The sequence below is a fragment of the Sciurus vulgaris genome (assembly GCF_902686455.1).
Source record: "Sciurus vulgaris genome assembly, chromosome: 6".
NCBI lineage: Eukaryota > Metazoa > Chordata > Mammalia > Rodentia > Sciuridae > Sciurus > Sciurus vulgaris.
Genome location: NC_136466.1, coordinates 92,484,874 through 92,512,593, shown reverse-complemented (window position 1 = coordinate 92,512,593; position 27,720 = coordinate 92,484,874). Strand labels below are relative to the sequence as shown.

The 27,720-nt window shown below is 36.3% G+C and overlaps 1 protein-coding gene across 7 annotated transcripts in view; it reads right to left on the bottom strand.

Annotated features, from left to right (window-relative positions):
* ARB2A (ARB2 cotranscriptional regulator A) overlaps positions 1-27,720 on the bottom strand; it is a 530,196-nt gene that overhangs the window by 465,336 nt on the left and 37,140 nt on the right. For 5 of the 7 annotated variants that reach the window (XM_079146019.1, XM_079146024.1, XM_079146020.1 and 2 more), the window contains exon 2: positions 9,297-9,417. The exons of the other annotated variants lie outside the window; for them this stretch is intronic. In XM_079146019.1, the coding sequence (XP_079002145.1) occupies positions 9,297-9,402 (106 nt within the window). In that variant the 5' untranslated portion in view covers positions 9,403-9,417. The remainder of the gene's footprint in view (positions 1-9,296; positions 9,418-27,720) is intronic. 7 annotated transcript variants of the gene reach the window in all.

Here is a 27,720-nt window from a genome sequence, read left to right as displayed (position 1 = left end):
AAAGATTCCTAATTCATGATAGGATAACTGTATTATACTAACAATCCTAGATGAAACCAGTATAAAAAGAGAAAACTGCAGATATCTCTCACTAACCTGGATATAAAAATTTCAAGAAAATATCAGCAAATAATACCAGCAATACACTTTTAAAAGTGTAAATCAGAACCAAACAATTTAAAAGGGAACACTTCCAAACTCATTCTACAAAACCAGTATCAGCCTGATATAAAAACCAGACAGACATGCCAAAGAAAGAAAACTACTGACCAATACCTCTGATGAACGTAGATGCAAAAATCCTTAATAAAATATTAGCAAACTGCATCCAAAAACAGATTAAGAAGATTATACACCAAGATCTAATAAGGAAATTCCAGGAATGCAAGATTAGTACAATAATATACATAAATAAACAGAATTCATCACATAAATAGAATCAAGGCATAAAATCATATGATCATCTCAATAGATGCAGAAAGAGCCTTTGAAAAAATCCAGCACCTATTTATCCTAAAAACATATAAGAAACTAGGTATAGAAGGAATGTAATTGAATAAAAAAAAGTTATATGTGGCAAAGTATGAACATCATACCGAAAGAGAAAAATTAGGAGGTTTCTTCTAAAATCAGGAATACAAGAATGTTCACTCTCACCTCTCCTACTCAAATAGTTCTCGAATCTTCAGCCACAGCAATTAGGAAGAAAGAAATAAAAAGGATACAAACAGGAAAAGAAGAAATCAAACTATCTCTGTTTGCTGAGGACATGATCCTATACTTAGCAGAGGAAAAAAAAATAAAACTCCTAGAGCTGATAAAATCAGCAGGATAAGAGATCAACACATGAAAATCAATAGATCTCCTATACTCTGATGATGAATCTTCTGGGAAAGACAACAAAAATACTATTCCATTCACAATAGACCAAAAAAAATTAAATACTTGGGAATAAATCTAACTAAGACGGAAAAAGCTCTACAATTAAAATTATAAAACACTGAAAAAAGAACTAAAACCAGACGTTATAAGACGGAAAATTTTCCCATATTCTTGAATAGGTGTAAATAATACTGTCAAAATGGTCACATTCCCAAAAGCAATCTAGAGATTCAAGGCAATTCCCATAAAAATACCAATAACATTCTGTTTCTAAAATTTGTATGAAATAATAAAAGACCCAGAATAGCCAATGAAATCCTGAGCAACAACAGCAAAATGGAAACCTCACAACACTTGATCTCAAATTATAATCCAGGCCTACAGTCACAAAAACAGTATTGTTTTGGCATAAAAACAGATATGAAGACCAATGGAATAGGATAGAAGACAGACACAAATCCACATAAATACAGTCATCAATCCTTAGCAAAGTTCACAAAAACATAAGTTAGAGAAAAGTTTTTTTAACAAATGGTGTTGGGAAAACTGAATAGCATATATAGAATAATGAAACTAGATTCGTACTTTTCACCCTGGACAAAAAACAACTATAATGTACCAATTAAAAAAAATAAACAGAGGGAACACAAATAGAGCAAAGGAAGGAGATCAGGGAGAGGAAAGAGGATACTAGTTGGGATTGACACAAAGAAACCTATGTTATATGCATTTATCAATGTCAAAATGAACATCACTATTTTGTATAACTACAATCCACTAAAAATTTTTTAATTTTTTGAAGAAGAAAAAAACTCAGTAGTTTAAGGGAGGAGGGGTATAGCTCAAAGAGAGAGCTTGCCTAGCATTCACAAGGTCCTGTATACCCCGCACTACAAAACATATATAAAAATAAATAACCTGAAAAGTTCTATATCTATCTATTAAAGAAATTATATTCAAACCTCAAAATTCTCTTAAGCAGAAAAAAGAAAGAAAAAACTCTGGTTGAACATACTTTCACTGATGAATTTTACCCAACAGTTAAAAAATGAAGAAATATTATTCCTAAATAAACTTTTAGAGAAAAGAGAATAAGAAACACCAACTCACTTTAAAAAGTTAAATATCAAACGCAAACACAAAGTTTATAAGAAAATTATAGGATAACATACCTCATATAGATACAAAAATCCTCAACAAAACTTTAGTCAAAGAACCCAGGAATATATATATAGGGTGATATATTATCTCCAAATAGAGTTTATCCTAGCAATGCAAGATTGGCTTAATATTTGAAAATCATTCAATGTAATTCCCTAAAGCCTGGACTTTAGGTTTCAGGATGCCAGGGGCAGACTGGATTTAGGCAGGCTCCAATATGTTTCTTACCTCTTTAGACTTTATGTCAACCTTGAGTATGTTCTACTCATGTAAAACAAGAGCTCAACAGCTAACAAGTCATATCACATAACAATGTAAGACTCTGCAGTAGTCAGCTTTTCCTTTATGTAAAAAAATACCTGAGATAATAAACTCAAAAAAAGGAAAGGTTTATGTTGGCTTCAGGTTTGGAGATTTTAGTTCATAATTGGTTGGACCCCACTACTTCTGAGCCTGCAGATGCCCAGTACATCATGGTGGGAAGGCAAAGTGGAGGAGGCTGCTAATCTCTTGGAGTTCAGGAAGCAAAGAGACAAAAGGGGAACTTGTGATTCACAGTCTCTTTTGGGACACAACCCCAGTGACCTCAAACCTCCCCTGGGCCCCACCTCTTAAATATTTCTACCACCCTCCAATAGTGCCAAGTTAAAGACTAAGCCTTAAAACATGACCCTTGGAAAATAGATCAAACTACAGCTAGTTCTGCTTCCTGCATGTCCACTAACAATTCACTGCTTAACATCAACTAACAAATCACTGGCAAAAGCAATTTACTTGTCTAAAACATTCATCAATGAGGCTGAGAAATAAACTCTTCCCCGAAGGGCAGGGGAGGTAATAAACAATCAAGGCTATCACAAATAATGTTGACAAGGTAACATTAATATCCAGATTTTTTTTTTTTTTTTTTTTTTTTTTTTTTTTTTTTTTTTTTTGGTACCAGGGATTGAACCCAGGGGTGTTTTACCACTGAGACACATTCCCAGTCCTTTTTTAGATCTTATTGAGAGACAGGGTCTCAAGTTGTTTAGGGCCTCATCAAGTTGCTGAGGCTGGCTTTGAGGCTGACTTGCAATCCTCCTGCCTTAGCCTCCAAACCACTGGGATTATAGGTGTGCACTACCAGCCCAGCTAAAATCCAGAAATTTTAACAAAAGCACTGTGGCAAAGTGCAGGCATTCTGGAGGTAAGTGTGAAGATAAAAAGTAAATAAAACAAATCCACATGAACAAGGAGAACTAGTTATAGAACATCTTTCCAAAAATCCAGGAAAGATTTAACAAATCAGTAAGTAGACGAACTAAAACCCTATAAAACTTGCAAAGGAAAAAATATGTTTAAGAAGTAGAATTCCTTATAAAGCTATGTCCATAAGTCTCACTGCCATGTCCAAAAGAGATGCCAGAATTACCTGATGTATGCATTCATTTAAAGATAACTATAATCATCTTCACCATTTTCATTATCTCCATTATCAAAGTAAACTAGTTTAAACTACTTTCTTCCAGAATGCACTGCCTTAACTCTGCTTATCCTGAGTACTACCTGCCTTTTTTCTGTCCACTGAAATTATCTGATGAGATTTTTCTACCACTTATGCCATTATTTGAAGCACCTTCCATTCAAGAAAAAAATGTAACCTTCAAGTATGCATTCTTGCCATGTCAACTTAAAACACCTCAAAGAACTATAGTCAGTGATTATCATCAGCTCATTGTTTTATGTATCATAGCCCACTTCTGAAGAAACTCAAGAAAAAAATTTCCTTCCTATTCTAGGAATAGAGTTTTATTCCGTGTTCCAATTTTTTTCTGAAGAAGACTTTACTATGCAATTACCATTTTTATTTTCTAATATAGCTGATGATTGAACAACACAGGGATTAGGGGCACTGACCTGTAAACACAGTCAAAACTCCAAGCATACCTTTCATTATTACCATTATTATTATTTAACACTTCTACTAATAGGAGTTTGCAGTTTGTTCACTTTTAAAAATCAAACTATACCTTTATTACAAATTAAAAATGATGTTCTTAAATATCTCATTTTGACCAGCTACAAAACAAAGTGAAAGGGAGGGGTGTTATGGTTCAGATGTGAGGTGTCCCCCAAAAGCTAATGTGTGAGACAATGCAAGATAGTTTAGAAGTGAAGGCACTGGGCTATGAGAGTCTTAAATGAATCAGTGCATTGATCCACTTGAGTGGATTAAAAGGGTGTTAATGTAGGCAGGTAGGGTGTGGCTAGAGGAGATGAGTTGCTGTGGACATGCCTTTGGGGTACATATTTTGTCCCTAGAGAGCTGAGCTTAGTCTCTCTCTGCTTCCTGATTGTCATATCCTGAGCTGCTTGCCTCCTCCACACCTCTCCATCACGATATTCTGCCTCACCTCAGTACCAGAGCAACAGAATTGGCAGTCTATTGACTGAGACCTCAGAAACTATGGGGTCCAAATAAATTTTTCCTTCTCTAATTGCTTTTGTCAGGTTTTTTGGTCACAGTGACAAATTAACTAAATAAAACAGGAAGGAAATATGAAATGAATTTAACAATATCATTTTATATGCATATATAAATGTACTGAAGGAAATTTCACCTTCATATGTAGAAAAAAAACAATCAAAAATAAGTAAATAAATAAATACATAAAGGAGCAAAAGGAAGATCAGAAGAGTGGGAACAGGGGGAGGAGGGGAGGAAAAGAGGTAGGGAATGAAACCAAATTCCTTACATATATGATTTTGTCAAAATTAACCAGTTACTATGTATAATTATAATGCTCTAATAAAAATAAATAAATAAATAAAACCTTCAACACTATACTGAGGAAAAAACAGGCTTTAAATATGCATTTGTAATTCCAAAAAGGAACCACCTTTAAGTCAAAATAATAAAAATTCTATGCTGAATAGATACTGCAGATAGTCTAAGTTATCTGGTCAATGAGCAAAAAGAAAGTACTTGCAGTCTTCAGCTCCAATCTTTTGTCCATTTTTTTTTTTTCTGTAATCACGTTCTTCTTATGAGCAGATGATAGTAAAGATGGTATTCAGTCCTGCCATGTTTAGCCTGAGGAGTGGACAAATTTTCAGCTGGTAGATTGACTGCTTTTTTCTTTTTACTATTTGGTGGTTTAGGGTTTTCTACCTAAGAAAAAAATTTTTTTTGTGGTTTAGGGTTGTCTGCATTGGTAACTGAATCTGTGGCAGTACAAATAGCAAGGTGGCTATTGACCTTGGGTGTCACCTCCTTGGTTTTCCTTATCCTCTTTATTACTGTCCTCTATAGGCTGTCTTTGGTGAGGAAGGCCCCTGCAGAATTAATTACCTACACAGTATGTCTCACTGATTGCTACAGTCTGGATCTGGAATGTACCCCAAAGACTCATATGGCTTGGTCCCCAAATGTAGTAATGTTCAGAGCTAGGCCTTTGGAAAAGGATCATGAACACCCTAAGCTCAACAACAGACTAATTCATTGACCGATTCAAAGATGAATGGACTACTGGGAAGTGGTGGAAATAATAGAAGTTAAAGGGAGTAGAGTCCTGGGGGAAAGCCCTTAGTGATTACACCTAGTCAAATCCTTCCTCTCAGTCTATCCTTCCTGTCCATCATGAGTTGAGTAACCATGCTGTACTATGTGCTCCCCATCATGATGCACTACCTCACCACAGACCCAAAATCAATGGAGCCAGGTGACCATGGACTGGAAACCTCTGAAGCTAAAAAACAAATAAATCTTTCTTCCTCTAAATTGATTTTCTTGGGTATTTTGTCACAGTGATTGTTATGGCTTGTGTCTTTACTGTTCCATGAAAAGGTTATGTGTGAAGCAATACAGGAATGTTCATAGGTTAAATGATTAGAGAGCTGTGACATCATCACTGAATTAATCTACTTGATGGATTAATAATCTGAATGGACTGCTGGGTGGTAACTGTAGTTAGGCGGAGTGTGGCTGGAGGAAGTAAGTAACTGGGGGCATGGTCTAGACTATATCTGTCCACGGTCCCTCCCCTGTCCCCACACTCTCTGTTTGCTTTCTGGTTGCCATGAGCTGACAGTTTTCCTCTGCCATGCCCTTACACTATACTGTTCTGCCTTGCCTTGGCCCAGAATAATGGAGTCAGTCAACCATGAACTGAGACTTTAAATTGTGAGCCCAAAATAAAATTTCCCTCCTCTAAGTTGTTCTTGCCAGGTAGAACCACTGGAAGTTATGTGGAGGACTCCTGTGATGTATCTGTAATGGTTACAATCTGCTGCTTCTTTACTGCCTTGAACTGGAACTCCACCAGAGCATGCAACCTTTGCTGTCTCAGCACCCTTGTTTCTTCAACAACATTAAACTCCCCATTTCTTTGTCAACTACATAGTAAAGGTATTTCCTAGAGTTATTCTTCATGGCAGACTGGTATACAAATACATCTTCCTTGGTGCCATTCTTATTTGATTAAACCATATCTCTTTCTTGCACTGAATCATTTTACTATCCCTCAAACTTTGCAATGACCTTCATATTCCCAAATGTAGGCGCTGCTAAGGGAAGGCTACCAGGGCCACCACTCCCTGTGCTGCTGTCCATGGTGCTGGGCTTGGCAGGCACTGCTGGCAGGCATTTTGTGTGTGCTATATGTATTAACATATACCATGTATATTACATGGTGAAAAATGCTCAAGAACTGAGAAAGAGATCTTTTTACTATTTATTACCTCTTGCAATTTACAAGAGACTAACTACTCACACAGAGATCATTAAAGCCACAAGGAGTTTTATGTAGATACAACACTTGAGCTTACTTCAAGAAACAAAATATGGCTACAAAATTAATACAGTAGTACACTATGGACTACAGTTAATTTTATGTAGCTATGTTTTAATACTCTATATTTGTTTACATTTTTCTTCCCTATAACTGATGCCATGTATAGTGTGTGTATGCATATGTTACACTAGTAATTGATAAAACAGACTATTATCTACATGTAGTCTAAGTGATCAAGTGTGTATGCATATGTTACACTAGTAAATGATAAAACAGACTATTATCTACATGTAGTCTAAGTGATCATGACATACATAGTTTTTTCTTAATTGTTTTGGTATTTGTAGATACACAGTTCATTTGAAAAATTTTTCAAATACCCTTATATCTCAAAAACAAATCCATGTTAAGTATACCCATGCAATTCTAACCCATGTTGTTCAAGAACCAATTGTATTTTCAATTTGACTCCATTCATTCTTATAATACCATGTGTACTAAGGATTATTATTCCTATTGCACAAAAGAAGATAAATATTCAAAGAAATTAAGCAACTTGCCCTATTGTAAGAGGAAAGATCTGCACTTAAATACAGATAGTTATATCTTTAGAGTCTATTTATACTCTTTTAACATCAGTGTATTACCTCTAAAATTCCCCAAATCATTCTGACCTCAAACAATGTTTGTGGGAGTACCAATCAGAACCACAACTTGAGAAATCAAATTTTCTTATTGATTATGATTATAAGGCTGAATATGCACAAAATCTATCTAGGTAGAAAACTTAACATATCTATTTAGGTGAAAACTTTCACTAACATTCCTTGTCACTGCTCCTAAATTATCCCTTATTCCACATATGCTGGATTGAACAACAGCATACGGGTATGAAATGAAACCCTCTATAGAGTTGTCTATAGCTGCCTTCAATTTCCTTTTATTCTTATTAAAATTCTCTAGTCAGGCTGTAATTCCATCAATTCACTGAAACAGCTCTTTATAAAGGTCATAAATGACCCTTACATTGTCAAATCCAAAAGTAAATTCTCAGTTCTCATTTAATCTGATCCATCATCAGAATGTAACTTAATTAATTACTCCTTTTTTATACTTTGGCATTCAGGATTTCTCTTGCTCTTGATTCGTCACTTCACTAGAAATTCCTTTTCAGCCTCTGCTGTTGGTTCCTCCTCATCTTCCTGACTAAAGGTCAAGGTGCCCGCAGCTTAATCTTCAGACCTCTTTTTTTTTTTTTGATTCGTTGTATACAAATGGAGCACAACTTTCATTTCTGATTGTACACGAAGTAGAGTCACACCGTTTGTGTAATCATACATGTACATAAGGTAATGATGTTTATCTCATTCTATTATCTTTCCTTCATCCCGTCCCCTCCCCACCGCTCATTTTCCTCTGCATAATTCAGCCTTCCTCCATTCTTGCCTTACACACTTCCCCCATTATGTATCATCATCCACTTATCAGAGAAATCATTTGGTCTTTGGTTTTATGGGATTGGCTTATTTCACTTTGCATAATATTCTTCAGTTCCATCCATTTACCGGCAAATGCCATAATTTTATTCTTCCTTATGGCTGAATAATATTCCATTATGTATATATACCACAGTTTCTTTATCCATTCATCTATTGAAGGGCATCTAGGCTGGTTCCACAATCTAGCTACTGTGAATTGAACAGCGATGAACATTGATGTGGCTGCATCAGCATACTGTATGTAGTATGCTGATTTTAAACCCTTTGGGTAGAGTCCAAGGAGTGGGATAGCTGGGTTAAATTCCAAGTTTTCTAAGGAATCTCCACACTGCTTTCCAGAGTGGCTGCACTAATTTGCAGCCCCACCAGCAATGTATGAGTATACCTTTTCCCCCACATCCTTGCCCAACACCTATTGTTGCTTGTATTCTTGATAATCGCCATTCTAATTGGGGTGAGATAAAATCTTAGGGTAGTTTTGATTTGCATTTCTCTTATTACTAGAGATGTTGAACATTTTTTCATATATCTGTGGACTGCTTGTAGATCTGTGTCTAAGGCAGATTCCTTCTGAAGTATTAACATGGAGGGTCTCCCATAAAATATCCCTAGTGCCAATGTCACAAACACAAAATACTGGAATAGTCAGATCATTATCCTAACCCAATATGATGTTCTAATCAGCAAAAAATATGGTAAGGGAATCAGTCTTGATTCATAAGACTTACAGTGTTAGTTCTAACACTACATGCATGACCTTGAGCAAGAAGAACATTAAGATTTCTTATAGCTGCAAAAATCACTGTGTATTACTACATCTCAGATACTATGAGAGTTCTTGTGAGTGACGCAAATAACTACAAACAGCTTAGGTACTGATAATTTTGTTTTAAAATTGAAATGAATGAAAGGTCACCTAAACATTCCTACACCTTCTCTAGGCATAATAAAAATTTCCTAAGAAAGCAAATTAATTATGTACCTTTCAGAGCTGTAGTCTTTTCATTTTCATCTGGACCTCCCTGCTGGATTTGTGCCATGCTTATCCAAATTGGTAACAAAATTAAAGAGCTCAAGGAAATAGACATCAATCTTCAGACAGTCTAGAATGAATGAAAGCAATAAATTAAGCTTTACTCAAATCCTACCTACTCCATGAGGATTTCCCAGCTCTTTCCACTGGAATAGAATAATCTTGTATCCTGATTTGCCACTACACTTTGTTGATAACTATACCATAGTTCCTATAGCCTGCTTTGCATTATAGTTATTTATGTACTTATTGGGCTCATTTAACGGTTTACAAGTTCCAGGAATATAGGTATCAAGTTTTTGTCAACATTATAACTCTCATGTCACCATATGCAATACCTGAATGTACTGAACTGAATTTAGCCAAATTTACTCTTTAGTTTTGATTCTATATCACCTAACATTTTCAAAAAAAAAAAAAAAAAAACCTTCAGATGATTTCAAAACTTTTAATTTCATTTAAACAATAAGCATGTGCCATTTACAAGGCCACAACATCTTCCTTCTAAAACATGGAAACAGTTAGAAGGAGAAAAATAAATACATAAAGCATCTATATGTTACCTATACTGTAACTAAAAATATAAGTTGAAGGAAAAAAATAGCCCTTTTAAAAATTAAATTATGTTAAATTCTCTATCTGGAAGCCATACTTTATAAATGGTGCTCCAGTAAGTAATCATAATATAAAATTGTTATTTATTACAATCTAGTTCTGCTCTACATTGGCCAAAGGGAAGACTTTAAAACTATAAATAAATGACTTCCCAGGATACCCATGATCAAAAAACTAAAGCACTATTGCTATGCTTAAAGTTTAAAAGAAAAAACATGCAACACATACAATGGAAAAATGTAAACTAAAGTTAGTCAATTACACATAATTATTAGGGAAATTATAAGACAATTTCACTGATGACAATGAAACACAATAGAATATTCCCCTGATTTGGGTACCCAATGGATTTGCTATGCACAAAGCAAACTGTAGTTCCCACTTAAAGGTACATTTTATGATTATCTTTAAAAACAAGCATATATCCAAAATTAGAATGTTGGAGAAATAATCTAAAATTTACTTATTCTGCAAATGGGTAAAAAAAATTTTAAATGTACTACAGAAAACAAATATCTTAAGCCATGAATGTATATTTGGAAAAAGACATTACCAATGCCGCCCATATTTCAAGTCTAATTGTAGATGATATAAGAGAAAGGGTCTTCTGGCTCTCCCATGAACTAGCCATGAACCCATGGTATACTATTTAACTACTCTATGATTCATTTTCCATATATGTAAAATGGAAATGATAATCATGCCTCCCTCATAGTGAAGCTAAATATAAAACATTTAGTATAGTGTCTGATTTATAATTAAGTGCTCAACATACGTTGGCTTGTATTTTTTTAAATTGTTGTAAATGAATCTGAGCTTCACCACTTAATACCAACTCTGTGACCTCTGGAAAGTCACTTAATATCCAAAATCTTCAGTTCTCTCACTTATAAAATGTGGCTTATACTTATATAGTAGTAGTTAAAAGTGTATAGCCAATCGTTGCAGTATTATTACTACCGGATGACATGATATCTCCTAAAAAGAAAAACTAAACTATCAATCAGTCATCTGCTACCATCTAGATCTGAAGTGTTCCTAAAGGCTTATGTGTTAAAAACATGGCTGCCAACAATGGTGCTATTTGGAGGTGATGGAAACTTTAGGAGGTAGGGCCTGGTGAAATAAAGTTAGGTCACAGAGGGCATGACCTTAAAATGGGATATTGGGACCCTTCCAACTCTTCTTATCTCTCTTTGCATACTTGCTGTCATGAAGTGAGCAACTTTGCTCCAGCACAGGCTCCCTGCCCATGTTGCTACAGGCCCCAAAGCAATGGGGCCAATTGACCATGCACTGAAACCTCCAAAACCATAAGCCAAAATCTCTCTTTCCTATTTAAGTTGATTATCTCAGGTATTTTGTCAAAAAGGCAGAAAGTTGACTAACATGATGACTTTTGACTGGGAAAGCAATTTCCCTTAACATGGAAGTAGCTGCTATTTTTCTTCTGTGTATTTGTAACCCAAAATTCCATAAATTCAAGATAAATCAAATGTATCTACATTCCATGAAGAACTATATCCCAGTCTATAAGGTTGGGGATGCATCACTATAGTATGCTGATTTTAAGTCCTTTGGGTATAAACAGAGAAATCGGATAACTGGTTCAAGTGGTGGTTCCATCATTTTCTGAGGAATTTCCATAATGCCTTCCAGAGGACTGCACCAATTTGCAATCCCACCAGCAATGTATGAGTGTATTTTTCTCCACACCCTCGCCAATATTTATTGTTGCTTGTATTCTTGATAATTGCCATTCTGACTGGAGTGAGATGAAATCTCAGTGTAGTTTTAATTTGCATTTCTCTAATTGCTATGTTCAAAAAATGTTGAACATTTTTCATGTACTTGTTGACCAATTGTATTAAAGAATCATTATTCTTATTTTATATGAGACAACTTAAAAATTCACATACCAGTTTTCTGTAGTGATGACATATTAGAAGTTAGGAAACTACTAATTATTGTATATGACCCTAAACCTTATAGTGGCAGATGCAAAGCAAGTAGGCATGAAGCAAAAGCAATTTGTCTGTTGTTCTCTTATATTCTGTTAGATTTTTTTACTCTCTTGAGTTATTTTCCATGGCTGTAGCACAGCTGGTAAAGCTAAGCCAGGAACATTATAAATTCTCAATTTAGTTTTCCTAATAAAAATTCAGAGTTATAACTTGCATGACCACAGATAAACACTATTGAAAATGCAGCCAGCAAGCCATTTGGTACATTTGATATATATTAATATGTGCACTCAACATAGTTTATTTGGTATTATCTGATGGAGGTTAGGTTATAGGGAATAAAGTGGTGGAAGGTTTTTACTGATGTGAATTGGGACACAGTTGACATGTTGTATACTTCACGATAACCATTGTTGTTTAAATATGGTTTCCTAGAAATGGTTACAGTACAAACTAGATTCAAAACATCTCAGTTTGCAATTTCATTCTGTGAACTACACAAAGCAATTATCATATCTTTCCCTTCTATGATTCCAACAGAGAATCCACTATGTATAAATAAAGCTATAAATAACTTGTCATGTGTAATCTTTATCTAGTCAGCATTTCAAAACATGAAACAGTAGAATATTTATTTACCCTGTTTGTTCAAATATGATATGAGCACTATATAAAATGTTCAGAAAGATACACAGAAGCCTCATTTTTCCATGTTTGTTTTTAGTCAGGTATTAAATATAAACTAGATATAGGTGATTTTACAACAGGAGCCCTCTCTACCTCACATTCTGAATGCATTTACAAAAGTACAAAATATAGCACAGAACAAGTAAAACTGGGTTAATTCTCCGAGGCCCCCAGCCCTGGTCTGGGTCTTGTATGGCTCCAAAGCACTATGCTCACTAAATCAGGCTCTGGAAATCAAGCTCAAAATAGTCTATTTGCACTTGAAAGTACAGTAAGTAAAATTGTTACCAGAGATTTATAAGGAAGTAAAAAGACCCACTTAAATTATAGTTAAAATGACCAGTTTGTTCATCAGTAAAGGTAAGTTCAAACTTATACAGGATAGCATGTAATTCTAAGACTATAGTGATTTTAAAATATATGTTTTGGGGGATGCATATTATGCAGATATAAGAGAACTGGGGGAGAAGCCATAAAATGAAGACATCAGACTGGAGCAGACACAGAAGATAAAGTACAACATCATATTGGCCTCTGGTGCACAGAAGATGGTAGCTACTACACAGAATGCAATTAGGTTTAGATAAAGGTTTAACTCAGTCTAGGAATACCTGATTCTAATTCAAGGCCATCTAAAATAACTTCTTAGTTTTCCCAAGCAACATGATCTAATAGGCATTGGACTGAGAAATCTGGGTTTTTAATCTCAGTTCCACTGCAAAGTAAAGTGACTTCAAGGAAGTCACAATGCTAGCATTCAGTATGGAAGCTACCATTTTCTATGCACCAGGGTCCCATATTATGCTGGGTTTTGTCTTCCATGTCTGCTCCTATTCTATAGCCTCTCGCCCAGCACGTACATATCAGTATACACACAAATACACACACCACAAAATATGTTTTAAAATCACTGTAGTCTTACAATTATATGCTAAGTAATAGGGATAAAATGAAAATAAGAACAGTTACCTTTGTGGGCTATTATAAATATTATATGAAAGAATGTACACAAAACCATTTCATAAACCATAAACTCCTTTACAAACACTGACTATCCATATAAAATAAGAAATAACTAAGAGACTGAAATGGATCCAGTTCAAAGAAATAAGAACCTTATGATATGCGTTACCTAGATGTATTCTTAACACAATAGTAAGACCCCACAATAAATATTTTTTGAGTTAAATTCAGTTTCTAAGACTATATTTTGAAAAACAACAGAATTTAAACAAATTTTTATATCATTTATTTCCTTATTTACATTTCTTTCAAACTTCACTAAAATATGTACCTGAGCAGCAACCAAGCATGTGAGTTCTACCTTCATTTAAAGTTTTGCCCAAAGAAGAACACTATTCCAATTCTTCTAAATACACACAATGATCAAAAGGTCACCAATTGTGTTCATAACCAAAATCTTATTGTTCATTACAACTGTCAGGGATAGGCACAGTTGACACACTTGAACTTTACAAATATGAGACAGCCTAGGCTTTGGAAGTTAAATAAACCTGGTTAAGGAATCCTAGATGCTAAGAAGGGGTGGGTTTCCAACTCTAGTCGTTTGACTCCTAATTATGAGTTCCATCTATTCTACCATTCTGATAGAGTCAAACTACTTAATTTCACTAGAAAAATAATTCCAGTTTCTTCACTTTGCAAAAGATTCATATTCTCATGTACTGATTTCCATTATCAGGAATTACAAGTTGGAGTTTGGACAAGTTGGACATAATTATGTATAGACTAAAGCTGTCAACTAAAATTCTCAGTGTATTTAGTTTGCTATTCTGAATTAAGACTGATAAAAAGTATTCCCCATTGTTTCTCATAATACGCTGGGAAACAAAACATCTGAAAGAAAAAGCCAAAAGTTAAGAAATAAGAAATAAAATGATTTTAAAATAAATATTGCACTACTGTCTTTTAATAGATTCCAAAATTAGTAATCGTCTGGTCAAATTTGACATAGTTTTTAAGCTACTAGAAGGCATAAACTCAAAATACTACAGTAGAAAACCATATGGCATCTACAAGACAATTCTAAAACTGAAGAAATTAAACAAAAAACTACGATAATTCTAGATTATATAAAATTTATCCAAATAAAACAATTATGTAGTCTGTTATGAGGTTTTTACTATGTAACAGAAAAAGCAGGGTTATGACCAAGCACAAAATAATTCCCAAATTTTAGAAAACCAGAGTATGTCAAACAAACAGTAGTCTCTTTCATACAGATCAAATATAAATGTCACTCTTGATATATATATAAACAATAAAGCACAAATAATACAAATATGCATAATCCTAGGCCAAAGTAAACAGGTAGAAACTAATTTCAAAACAGACAATACATGAAATAACAGTAAAAACATATTCACAAAGTCAGTACCAAATTTCTCATTTCATAAATGTGCTTACTAGCATCTCTAGCAGTGCTAAACTTAGTGAACTCAAAATGTGACTTAAGATTTTAAACTATAACATACATGTAGCAGACACTGGCTAAATTACCCAGCTGCCCTTTCAAGGAACTTGCTGTAAGCTACAGGGCATGCAGTCAACCAACAACTTCCAACTGTCCAACACTTCACATAGCCTCAGGTATAGTATGCTATTTCCTTCAAGGTTATGCCTTTCTCCTACTGACCCTCCAGTGACAAAACCAAGTGGAAATGTGAAGGAAAACTCTGATGGGCGATATGAGCTTCAGAATTTGTTGCTAAGTTGACAGAGGTTTCATTTAGATCTGCACGTAATTCAACTTCTCTCTCTAATCAATCCTATTCTCGTCCTTCACAAGCTGATCTTTTCTTCTTCCCACCTTTGGTGCTTGGGCATTGAACCCTGGGCCTTATTCATGCTAGGCATGCACTATACTACCAAGCTATACTCCAGTGCTAATGCTGATTTTGAATAAACATTTTACACCCCAAATTCTGTCTCAGCATCTGCTTCTGGAAAGACCAAGCTTTGACAATGTGCTTTTCCAAGCGTTTTTCTGAATATTTCACAAAAAGTTTCTGATATTACGAGACAAGATATATTCAAAATATATAAAAAACTCCAGCAACTCAACAATGAAAAAGACAAATAATTAAAAAGTGAGCAAAGAAAGTGGGGCATGGAGGCACATGCCTGTAATCTCAGCAGCTCGGGAGGCTGGGACAGGAGGATCATCAGTTCAAACTCAGCATCAGCAAAGATGAGGCAATAAGCAATTCAGTGAGACTGTGTCTCTAAATAAAATACAAAATAGGGCTGGGGCTGTGGCTCAGTGGTCAAGTGCCCCCAGGTTCAAACCCCAGTTCTGCCCCCTGCTGTCTCTCCCTGCAAAAAAAAAAAATAGTGAGCAAAGGATATGAATACAAATTTCTCAAAAAATACACAAAAATCAAAAAGTACACAAACACATGCTTAAAATCATTAGCCATTACAAAAATGCATCAAAATCTCAATAAGATACAATGTCATACATACTACTATGACTACAATCAAAAAGAAAAACAAAAGAAGGGTTCATAAGAACATGGAATATTATAGTTAGCTTTTTAGGCATTGTGACCAAAATTCCTGACAAGAACAATCAGAAGAGGAAACATTTATTTAAGGCTCACGGTTTCAGAGGTCTCAGTCCACAGATAGTCAGTTCCATTCCTCAGAATTTGAGGTAAGGCAGCACATCAAGGCAGAAGAGTGTGACGGAGGAAAGCAGCTGGTAACATGGCACCAAGAAGCAGAGAGCGAGAGCTTTGCTCAATACAGACAAAATATGAACACCAAAGGCAGGGCCCCAGATACCCACTTCCTTCAGTCACATCCTACCTGCCTACGATTACCATAGTTAATCTTCCTAACACACCAATTAAGACTCTCATCCAAGATGACAGACTAGAGGGTGACTGCATCTCCAGTCGCTCCAGAACCAAGGATTCAAGAAGGGGAGGGATTGAGGACACGAACTAAAATAGAGCCACAGGGTGAGTCTCCCCCACCGGGTGAAGCTCAGCCTGGGCAGAAGGCCCGGATAGGGGCAGCTTATCAGAGTAGGGCAGGGCAGCTAGAGTCTTCTCCAGGCAGTTCGGGGCACTCCAGCGGTGGGCTCCTCCCACACGGCCAGATTCTCAGAGTAGGCCCCCCAGTGAGAGCCTTTCCACACAGAGTCAGCTCCAAGCTCTGGAACCAGTAGCGGATTAGAGGTAGCTTTCCTCGGAAGCACTGCATTATAAAGTTACTCCAAGACTTCAGGCTACTGAAGGCTGGGGTGTGATACACTGGAAATCTACAGGGACACTATGAGCCAAGAGAGGAAATCTGCAATATCTCAGAGTCCCACTGACATCTGAACAATATGAGAAAAAAAGGGAAGAAAATGTCCCAAACAAACCTAGATACTATATCAATAAAACCCAATGACAGCACAGCAGAAGAAATGTCAGAACGGGAGTTCAGAATTTACATAATTAAAACAATCATTGAAGCAAACTAGGAGATGAAATAGCAATTGCAGCATTGAAAGAAGAGATGAAAGAGCAAATGCAGGTGGCCACTTGGATTCGGAGTGACTATACCAGAGCTACAGGAGGTTGCCAGAGGAGGGGCTGCGTGGTGAGCTGTTTGGACTCAGAGCGAGTGCTTCTGAACAGTGGGACCTGCCCGGAGGAGTAGGAGGAGGACGAGGAGGAGCGCAGCGGGTCATCTGGTCTCGCAGTGACTGCATTAGAGCTCCAGGTGCCTGCTCAATGGAGGAGGCAATTGGTGAGTTGTTTGGACTCAAAGCGACCGCTCCTGAACACCGGGGGGTCTGACTGGAGGAGAAGCGCGGTGGGTCGCTTGGTCTCGAGTGGCCACACCAGAGCTCCGGGTGGCTGCCCGGAGGAGGCGTGCAGCGGGTCACGTGGATTCAGAGCGACTCAGAGTGACCGCTCCTGAACTCCCGGGGGGTTACCTGGAGGAGGGGGAGGAACAGGACAGGTCACTTGGACTCGGAGTGACTGCCCAGGGCTACGGGTGATTGGCAAGAGGAGAAGGCACGCAATGAGTTGCTTGGACTCCTAATGACCGCACCGGAACACCGGGCGACTGTCAGGAGGAAGAGGCGTGCGGCGGGTCTCTGGGACTCAGAGCGATTGTACGGGGCTCACAGGAGGAGCCACATAGCCAGGCGATTAGGTACAGAGCAGGGTCCCAGGACCTAGGAGGCTTCTTGGTGGAAGAGCCCCACAGAGACACGCTTAGGGGCGGAGCAAAGGATCCAGGATTGCGGGCAGATTCTCTGAGGAGGGGCAGCCTAAGGAGATTCATCTGCGAAGGGTGAGGCTCCCAGGCCCAGGAGGTAGGTCCGGGCACCTGGGAACATTGCAGAGGAAGGCAGCCCAGCCCAGGCAGTAGTTGTAGATTGAGGGGAACCTCTAGGAGGAGAACTGACCAGCCAGACCTCCCCACTGCGTGAGCCTTCCCTGCCAGCTGAGGTTTCCCAACAAGGACAGTAAAACCAGAGACACAGGCCCAAACAGGCCTTGCCTCAGCCCGCAGCCTAGTTACCCTTTGGATGACCACTGGTCAACAAGTGGAGGCACCTCTGCCTACTAGCAGGGAATATACCCCACCTGAAGGCCACCACCCCTAGAGAGGCAGCTTCCTTGTGGAGCACCGCACTACCAACTTCCTCCAAGACTTCAGTCTACTGAAGGCTAAGAAGGGAAATACAAGAAATCTTCAGGGACATTACAAGTCAATAGAGGAAATCTGCAATATCTCAGCGGTCCACTGATACCTGAACAACATGAGAAAACAGGGGAAGACTATGCCCCAAACGAATCTAGATGTTACATCAATAAAACCCAATGACAGAATGGCAGAAGAAATGACAGAAAAGGAGTTCAGAATGTACATAATTAAAATGATCAGGGAAGCAAACAGGAACCCTACAAGTCAATAGAGGAAATCTGCAATATCTCAGAATTCTACTACTAGAGGGGTAGATACCTGACCAATATGAGAAAACAAGGGAAGAAAATGTCCCAAACAAACCTAGATGTTACATTGATAAAATACAATGACAACATGGCAGAAGAAATGTCAGAAAGGGAGTTCAGAATGTACATAATTAAAATGATCAGAGAAGCAAACGATGAGATGAAAGAACAAATGCAGGCTTTGAATGACTGCACTAATTGACAGTTAAAACAGCAAATGCAGGAAGCAAAAGATCATTTCAATAAAGAGTTAGAGATATTGAAAAAAAACCAAACAGAAATCCTTGACATGAAGGAAACAATAAACCAAATTAAGAACCCCATAGAAAGCATATCCAATTGGATAGAACACCTGGAAGACAGAACCGCAGACATTGAAGACAAAATATTTAATCTTGAAAACAAAGTTGAACAAACAGAGAAGATGGTAAGAAATCATGAACAGAATCTACAAGAACTATGGGATATCATGAAAAGGCCAAATTTAAGAATTATTGGGATTGAGGAAGGCTTAGAGAAACAAACCAAAGGAATTAACAATTTATTCAATGAAATAATATCAGAAAAATTCCCAAATCTAAAGAATGAAATGGAAAATCAAGTTCAAGAGGCTTATATAAAAAATACACAAAAATATACAAAATACACAAAAATACAACAAAATACACAAAATACACAAAAATACAACAGACCCACAACAAGACACATTATAATGAAAATACCTAACATACAAAATAATGACAGAATTTTAAAGGCTGTGAGAGAAAAGAACCAAATTAAATTCAGGGGGAAACCAATACGCATATCGGCAGATTTTTCAATCCAGACCCTAAAAGCTAGAAGGGCCTGGAACAACATTATTCAAGCCCTGAAAGAAAATGGATGCCAAGCAAGAATCTTATACCCAAAAAACTTACCTTCAAATTTGACAATGAAATAAAATCCTTCCATGATAAACAAAAGGTAAAAGAATTTACAAAAAGAAAGCCAGCACTACAGAACATTCTCAGCAAAATATTCCATGAGGAAGAGATGAAAAACAAAGAAGCAAATCAGCAAATGGAGGAATTATCCTAAAGGAATTGTCAAATAAAAGAGGAATCAAGTCGTGTCAAATAAATAAATACATAAATGAAATTTAAAAAATGAACCAAATGACTGTGAAACCAAATCATATCTCAATAATAACCCTGAATGTTAATGGCCTGAATTCATCAATCAAAAGACATAGACTGAGAGATTGGATTAAAAAGAAAGATCCAACAATATGTTGCCTACAAGAGACTCACCTCATAGAAAAAGATACCCATAGACTAAAGGTGAAAGGATGGGGAAAAACATACCATGCACATGGACTCAGCAAAAAAGCTGGAGTATCCATCCTCATTTCAGATAATGTGGACGTCAAGCCAAAGTTAGTCAGAAGGGATAAAGAAGGACATTTCATACTGCTTAAGGGAAGCATAAATCAGCAAGATAAAACAATCATAAACATCTATGCCCGAAACAGTGGCTCATCCATGAATGTCAAACAAATCCTTCTCAATTTCAGAAACCAAATAGACCACAACACAATAATACTAGGTGATTTTAACACGCCTCTCTCACCACTGGACAGATCTTCCAAACAAAAATTGAACAAAGAAACCATAGATCTCAATAACACAATCAATGATTTAGACTTAACGGACATTTATAGAATATACCATCCAACCAAGAGCGAATACACTTTCTTCTCAGCAGCACATGGATCCTAAAATAGACCATATATTATGTCACAAAGCTAATGTTAGCAAATACAAGAAGATAGAGACACTACCTTGTATTCTATCAGATCATAATGGATTGAAGTTAGAAATAAATGAAAGAGTAAAAAACAGAAACTATTCCAACATCTTGAGATTAAACAATATGCTATTATATGATGAATGGATAACAGAAGATATTAGGAAGGAAATTAAAAAATTCTTAGAGGGAAATGAGAACAAAGAAACATCACATCAAAATCTCTGGGACACTATGAAAGCAGTACTTAGAGGGAATTTTTTTTCATGGAGCACATTTAATAAGAGAAGTAAAACTCAACAAATAAACGACCTAACACTACAGCTCAAAACCCTAGAAAAAGAAGAACAGACCAGCACCAAAAGTAGTAGAAGACAGGAAATACTTAAATTCAGAGCTGAAATCAATGAAACTGAAATAAACAAACAATACAAAAAATTGACAAAATAAATAGTTGGTTCTTCGAAAAATAAACAAAATTGATAAACCCTTAGCCACACTAACAAAGAGAAGACAACAGAAAACCCAAATTACTAAAATTCGGAATGAACAAGGGAATATCACAAAATACACGATTGAAATACAAAACATAATTAGAAGCTATTTTGAAAATCTATACTCCAACAAAATAGAAAATTTTGAAGACATCAACAGGTTTCTAGAGACATATGAATTCCCTAAACTGAACGAAGAGGACATACACAATTTAAATAGACCAATTTCAAGTGCTGAAATAGAAGAAGTCATCAAAAGCCTACCAATAAAGAAAAGTTCGGGACCAGATGGGTTCTCAGCCGAGTTCTACAAAACCTTTCAAGAAGAGCTCATTCCAATACTTCTCAAAGTATTCCATAAAATAGTAGAGGAGGGAACCCTCCCAAATTCATTCTATGAAGCCAATATCACACTGATACCTAAACCAGACAGAGACTCATCAAGGAAAGAAAATTTCACACCAATATCTTTAATGAACATTGACGCAAAAATTCTCAACAAAATATTAGCAAATCGCATACAAAAACATATTAAAAAGATAGTACACCAGGATCAAGTGGGTATCATCCCAGGGATGCAAGTTTGGTTCAACATCCGGAAATCAATAAATGTCATTCACCATATCAAAAGACTTAAAGTCAAGAATCATATGATTATTTCAATAGATGCAGAAAAAGCATTTGATAAAATACAGCACAACTTCATAATCTAAACACTAGAAACACTGGGGTAGTGGGAACCTTCCTTACCATTGCAAAGGCCATTTATGCTAAGCCCATGGCTAATATCATTCTACATGGTGAAAAACTGAAAGCATTCCCCCTAAAAACTGGAACAAGACAGGGATGCCCTCTTTCACCACTTCTATTCAACACTGTTCTTGAGACCCTAGCCAGAGCAAATAGACAAACCAAAGAAATTAAAGGGATACGAATTGGAAAAGAAGAACTCAAACTATCCCTGTTCGCTGATGACATGAGTATATATTTAGAGGAATCTGGAAATTCCACCAGAAAACTCTTAGAACTCATAAGTGAATTCAGTAAAGTAGCAGGTTACAAGATCAATGCTCATAAATCCAACGCATTTTTATACATAAGTGATGAATCTTCAGAAAGAGAAATTAAGAAAACTACCCCATTCATAATAGCATCGAAAAAAATAAAATACTTGGGAATCAATCTCATAAAACAGGTGAGATACCTCTACAATGAGAACTACAGAACACTAAAGAAAGAAATTAAAGAAAACCTTAGTAGATGGAAATATCTCCCATGTTCTTGGATAAGAAAAATTAATATTGTCAAAATGGCCATACTACCAAAAGTGCTATACAGATTCAATGCAATTCCAATTAAAATCCCAATGATGTACCTTACAGAAATAGAGCAAGCAATTATGAAATTCATCTGGAAAAATAAGAAACCCAGAATAGCTAAAGCAATCCTCAGTGGGAAGAGTGAACAGGGGGTATTGCAATACCAGATCTTCAACTATACTACAAAGCAATAGTAACAAAAACGGCATGGTATTGGTACCAAAATAGAAACATAGATCAATGGTACAGAATAGAGGACACGAACACTAACCCAAATAAATACAATTTTCTCATACTAGACAAAAGTGCCAAAAATATGCAATGGAGAAAAGATAGCCTCTTCAACAAATGGTTTTGGGAGAATTGGAAATCCATATGCAACAGAATGAAACTAAACCCATATCTCTCACCATGCACGAAACTACACTCAAAATGGATTAAGGACCTCAGAATCAGACCAGAGACCCTGCAGATTAAAGAAGAAAAAGTAGGTCCACATCTTCAACATGTCGGCTTAGGACCAGACTTCCTTAACAGGACTCCCATAGCACAAGAAATAAAAGCAAGAATCAACAAGTGGGATAGATTCAAACTAAAAAGCTTTCTCTCAGCAAAGGAAACTATCAGCAATGCGAAGAAAGAGCCTACAGAGTGGGAGAAAATCTTTGCCACTCATACGTCAGATAGAGCACTAATTTCCAAAATCTATGAAGAACTCAAAAAACTCTACTCCAAGAATACAAATAATCCAATCAACAAATGGGCTAAGAATATGAACAGACACTTCACAGAAGAAGATCTACAAGCAATGAACAAACATATGGAAAAACGTTCAACATCTCTAGTAATAAGAGAAATGCAAATCAAAACAACACTAAGATTTCATGTCACCCCAATTAGAATGGCGATTATCAGGAATACAAGCTACAACAGGTGTTGGCGAGGATGTGGGGAGAAAGGTACACTCCTACATTGCTGGTGGGGCTGCAAATTAGTGCAGCCACTCTGGAAAGCAGTGTGGAGATTCCTTAGAAAACGTGGAATGGAACCACCAATTGACCCAGCTATCCCACTCCTTGGCCTATACCCAAAGGACTTAAAATCAGCATACTACAGAGATACAGCCACATCAATGTTCATAGCTGCTCAATTCACAATAGCCAGACTGTGGAACCAACTAAGATGCCCTTCGATTGATGAATGAATAAAGAAACTGTGATACACACACACATACACACACACACACACACACACACAATGGAATATTACTCAGTTATAAAAAATAATAACATTATGGCATTTGCAGGCAAATGGATGCAACTGGAGAATATCATGCTAAGTGAGATAAGCCAATCTCAAAAGGCCAAAGGACGAATGATATCGCTAATAAGTGGATGATGACATATAATGGGGGTGGGGGGAGGGAAGGGTTAGTGTTAGGGTTAGAATTAGGGTTAGGGAGCGGGGCAAGAATGGAGGAAGGAAGGATTGTATAGAGGTAAAAGAGGTGTGGCAGGGGTGGGGGGAAGGGAAAAAATAACAGAATGAATCAAACAACATTACCCTATGTAAATTTATGATTACACAAACGGTATGCCTTTATGCCATGAACAAACAGAGAAACAACATGTATCCCATTTGTTTACAATAAAAAATTAAAAATAAAAAATAGAAAAAGAGGAAATGCAAGCATTGAAGGAGGAGATGAAAGAGCAAATGCAGGCATTAAATGATCGCACCAATCAGCAGTTAAAAGAGCAAATATGGGAAGCAAAAGATCATTTCAATAAAGAGTTAGAGATACTAAAAAAAAAAAAACCAGAAATCCTTGAAATGAAGGAAACAATAAACCAAGTTAAAAACTCCATAGAAAGCATAACCAATAGGATAGAACACCTGTAATACAGAACCTCAGACACTGAAGACAAAATATTTAATCTTGAAAACAAAGTTGACTAAACAGAGAAGATGGTAAGAAATCATGAACAGAATCTACAAGAACTATGGGATATCATGAAAAGGCCAAATTTAAGAATTATTGGGATTGAGGAAGGCTTAGAGAAACAAACCAAAGGAATTAACAATCTATTCAATGAAATAATATCAGAAAATTTCCCAATTCTGAAGAATGAAATGGAAAACCAAGTACAAGAGGCTTATAGGACCTCAAATATACAAAATTACAACCGACCCACACCAAGGCACATTATTATGAAAATACCTAACAGACAAAATAAAGACAGAATTTTAAAGGCTATGAGAGAAAAGAATCAAATTACATTCAGGGGGAAACCAATAAGAATGTCAGCAGATTTTTCAATCCAGACCCTAAAAACTAGAAGGGCCTGGAACAACATTTACCAAGCCCTGAAAGAAAATAGATGCCAACCAAGAATCTTATACCGAGCAAAACTTACTTTCAGATTTGACAACGAAATAAGATCCTTCCATGATAAACAAAAGCTAAAGGAATTTACAAAAAGAAAGCCAGCATTACAGAACATTCTCAGCAAAATATTCCATGAGGAGGAGATGAAAAACAACGATGCAAATCAGCAATGGGAGGAACTAGCATAAAGAAATAGCCAAATAAAGCAGAACCAAATCATGTCAAAAAACAAAAATGAGTCAAATGACTGGGAATACAAATAATATCACAATAATAACCGAGAATGCTAATGGCCTGAACTCATCAATAAAAGACATAGACTGGCAGAATGGAATAAAAAGAAAGAGACAACAATATGCTGCGTGCAAGAGACTCATCTCATAGAAAGAGATACCCATAGACTAAAGGTGGAAGGATGGGAAAAAACATACCATGCACACGGACACAGCAAAAAAGCTGGAGGATCCATCCTCATTTCAGATAATGTGGACTTCATGCTAAAACTAGTCAGAAGGGATAAAGAAGGACATTACATACTGCTTAAGGAAAGCATAAATCAGCAAAAAATAACAATCATAAATATCTATGCCCGGATCTTTGGCTCATCCATGTACGTCAAACAAATCCTTCTCAATTCCAGAAATCAAATAGACCACAACACAATAATGCTAGGCAATTTTAACACACCTCTCTCACCACTGGATAGATCTTCAAAACAAAAATTGAATAAAGAAACCATACATCTCAATAACACAATCAACAATTTAGACTGAACAGACTTATATAGAATATCCCATCCAACAAATAACGAATACATTTTCTTCTCAGCAGCACATGGATCCTTCTCTAAAATAGACCATGTTTTATGCCACAAAGCTAATGTGAGCAAGTACAAGAAGATAGAGATACTACCTTGTACTCTATCAGATCATAATAGATTGAAATTAGAAATAAATGACAGAATAAAAAACAGAAACTTCACCAATACCCGAAGATTAAATAATACACTATTATATGATGAATGGATAACAGAAGACATCAGGAGGGAAATTAAAAAATTCTTAGAAGTAAACGAGAATAAAGACACATTATATCAAAATCTCTGGGACACTATGAAAGCAGTACTTAAAGGAAGATTTATTTCATGGGGCGCATTCAACAAAAGAAGTAGAAATCAACAAATAAACAACTTAACAATACAGCTCAAAGCCCTAGAAAAAGAAGAGGAGACCAACACCAAAAGAAGTAGAAGACAGAAAATACTTAAAATCAGAGCCGAAATCAACGAAATAGGAACAAAAGAAACAATCGGAAAAATAACAAAATAAATAGTTGGTTCTTTGAAAAAATAAACAAAATTGATAAACCCTTAGCCACACTAACAAAGAGAAAGAGGGAGAAAACTCAAATTACTAAAATTCGCAATGAACAAGGAAATATCACAACAGACACAGTGAAATACAAAACCTAATTAGAAGCTATTTTGCAAACCTATACTCCAACAAAACAGAAAACCTCAAAGACATCAACAAGTTTCTAGAGCATATGAATTACCTAAACAGAATGAGGACGACATGCACAACTTAAATAAATAAATTTCCAGCAATGAAATAGAAGAGGTCATCAAAAGCCTACCAACAAAGAAAAGTCCGGGACCAGATGGGTTCTCAGCCGAGTTCTACAAAACCTTTAAAGAAGAGCTCATTCCAATACTTCTCAAAGTATTACATAAAATAGAAGAGGAAGGAACCCTCCCAAACTCATTCAATGAAGCCAATATCACCCTGATACCTAAACCAGACAGAGACACATCAAGGAAAGAAAACTGCAGACCAATATCCTTAATGAATATCGACGCAAAAATTCTCCAAAAATTTTAGCAAATCGCATACAAATATATATTAAAAAGATAGTGCACCATGATCAAGTGGGTTTTATCCCAGGGATGCAAGGTTGGTTCAACATCCGGAAATCAATAAATGTCATTCACCATATCAACAGACTTAAAGTTAAGAATCACATGATTATTTCAATAGATGCAGAAAAAGCATTCGATAAAATACAGCATCCCTTCATGCTCAAAACACTAGAAACATTGGGGTAGTGGGAGCCTTCCTTACCATTGTAAAAGCCATCTACGCTAAGCCCATGGCCAATATCATTCTAAATGGTGAAAAACTGAAAGCATTCCCCCTAAAAACTGGAACAAGGCAGGGATGCCCTCTTTCACCACTTCTATTCAACATCGTCCTTGAGACTCTAGTCAGAGCAATTAGACAAACCAAAGAAATTAAAGGGATACGAATTGGAAAAGAGGAACTCATACTATCCCTGTTCGCTGATAACATGAGTATATATTTAGAGGAACCTGGAAATTCCACCAGAAAACTCTTAGAACTCATAAGTGAATTTGGTAAAGTAGCAGGTTACAAGATCAATGCTCATAAATCCAACGCATTTTTATACATAAGTGATGAATCTTCAGAAAGAGAAGTTAGGAAAACTACCCCATTCATAATAACATTGAAAAAAATAAAATACTTGGAAATCAATCTCACAAAAGAGGTGAAAGACCTCTACAATGAGAATTACAGAACACTAAAGAAAGAAATTAAAGAAAACCCTAGAAGATGGAAAAATTTCCCATGTTCTTGGATAGACAGAATTAATATTGTCAAAATGGCCATACTACCAAAAGTGCTATACAGATTCAATGCAATTCCAATTAAAATCCCAATGATGTACCTTACAGAAATAGAGCAAGCAATTATGAAATTTATCTGGAAGAATTAAAAAACCCAGAATAGCTAAAGCAATCCTTAGTAGAAAGAGCAAATCAGGGGGTATTGCAATACCAGAACTTCAACTCTATTACAAAGCAATAGTAACAAAAACGGCATGGTATTGGTACCAAAATAGACAGGTAGATCGATGGTACAGAATAGAGGACATGGACACAAATTCAAATAAATACAATTTTTTCATACTAGACGTAGGGGTCAAAAATATGCAATGGAGAAAAGATAGCCTCTTCAACAAATGGTGCTGGGAAAACTGGAAAACCATATACAACAGAATGAAATTAAACCCCTATCTCTCACCCTGCACAAAACTCAACTCAAAATGGATCAAGGAC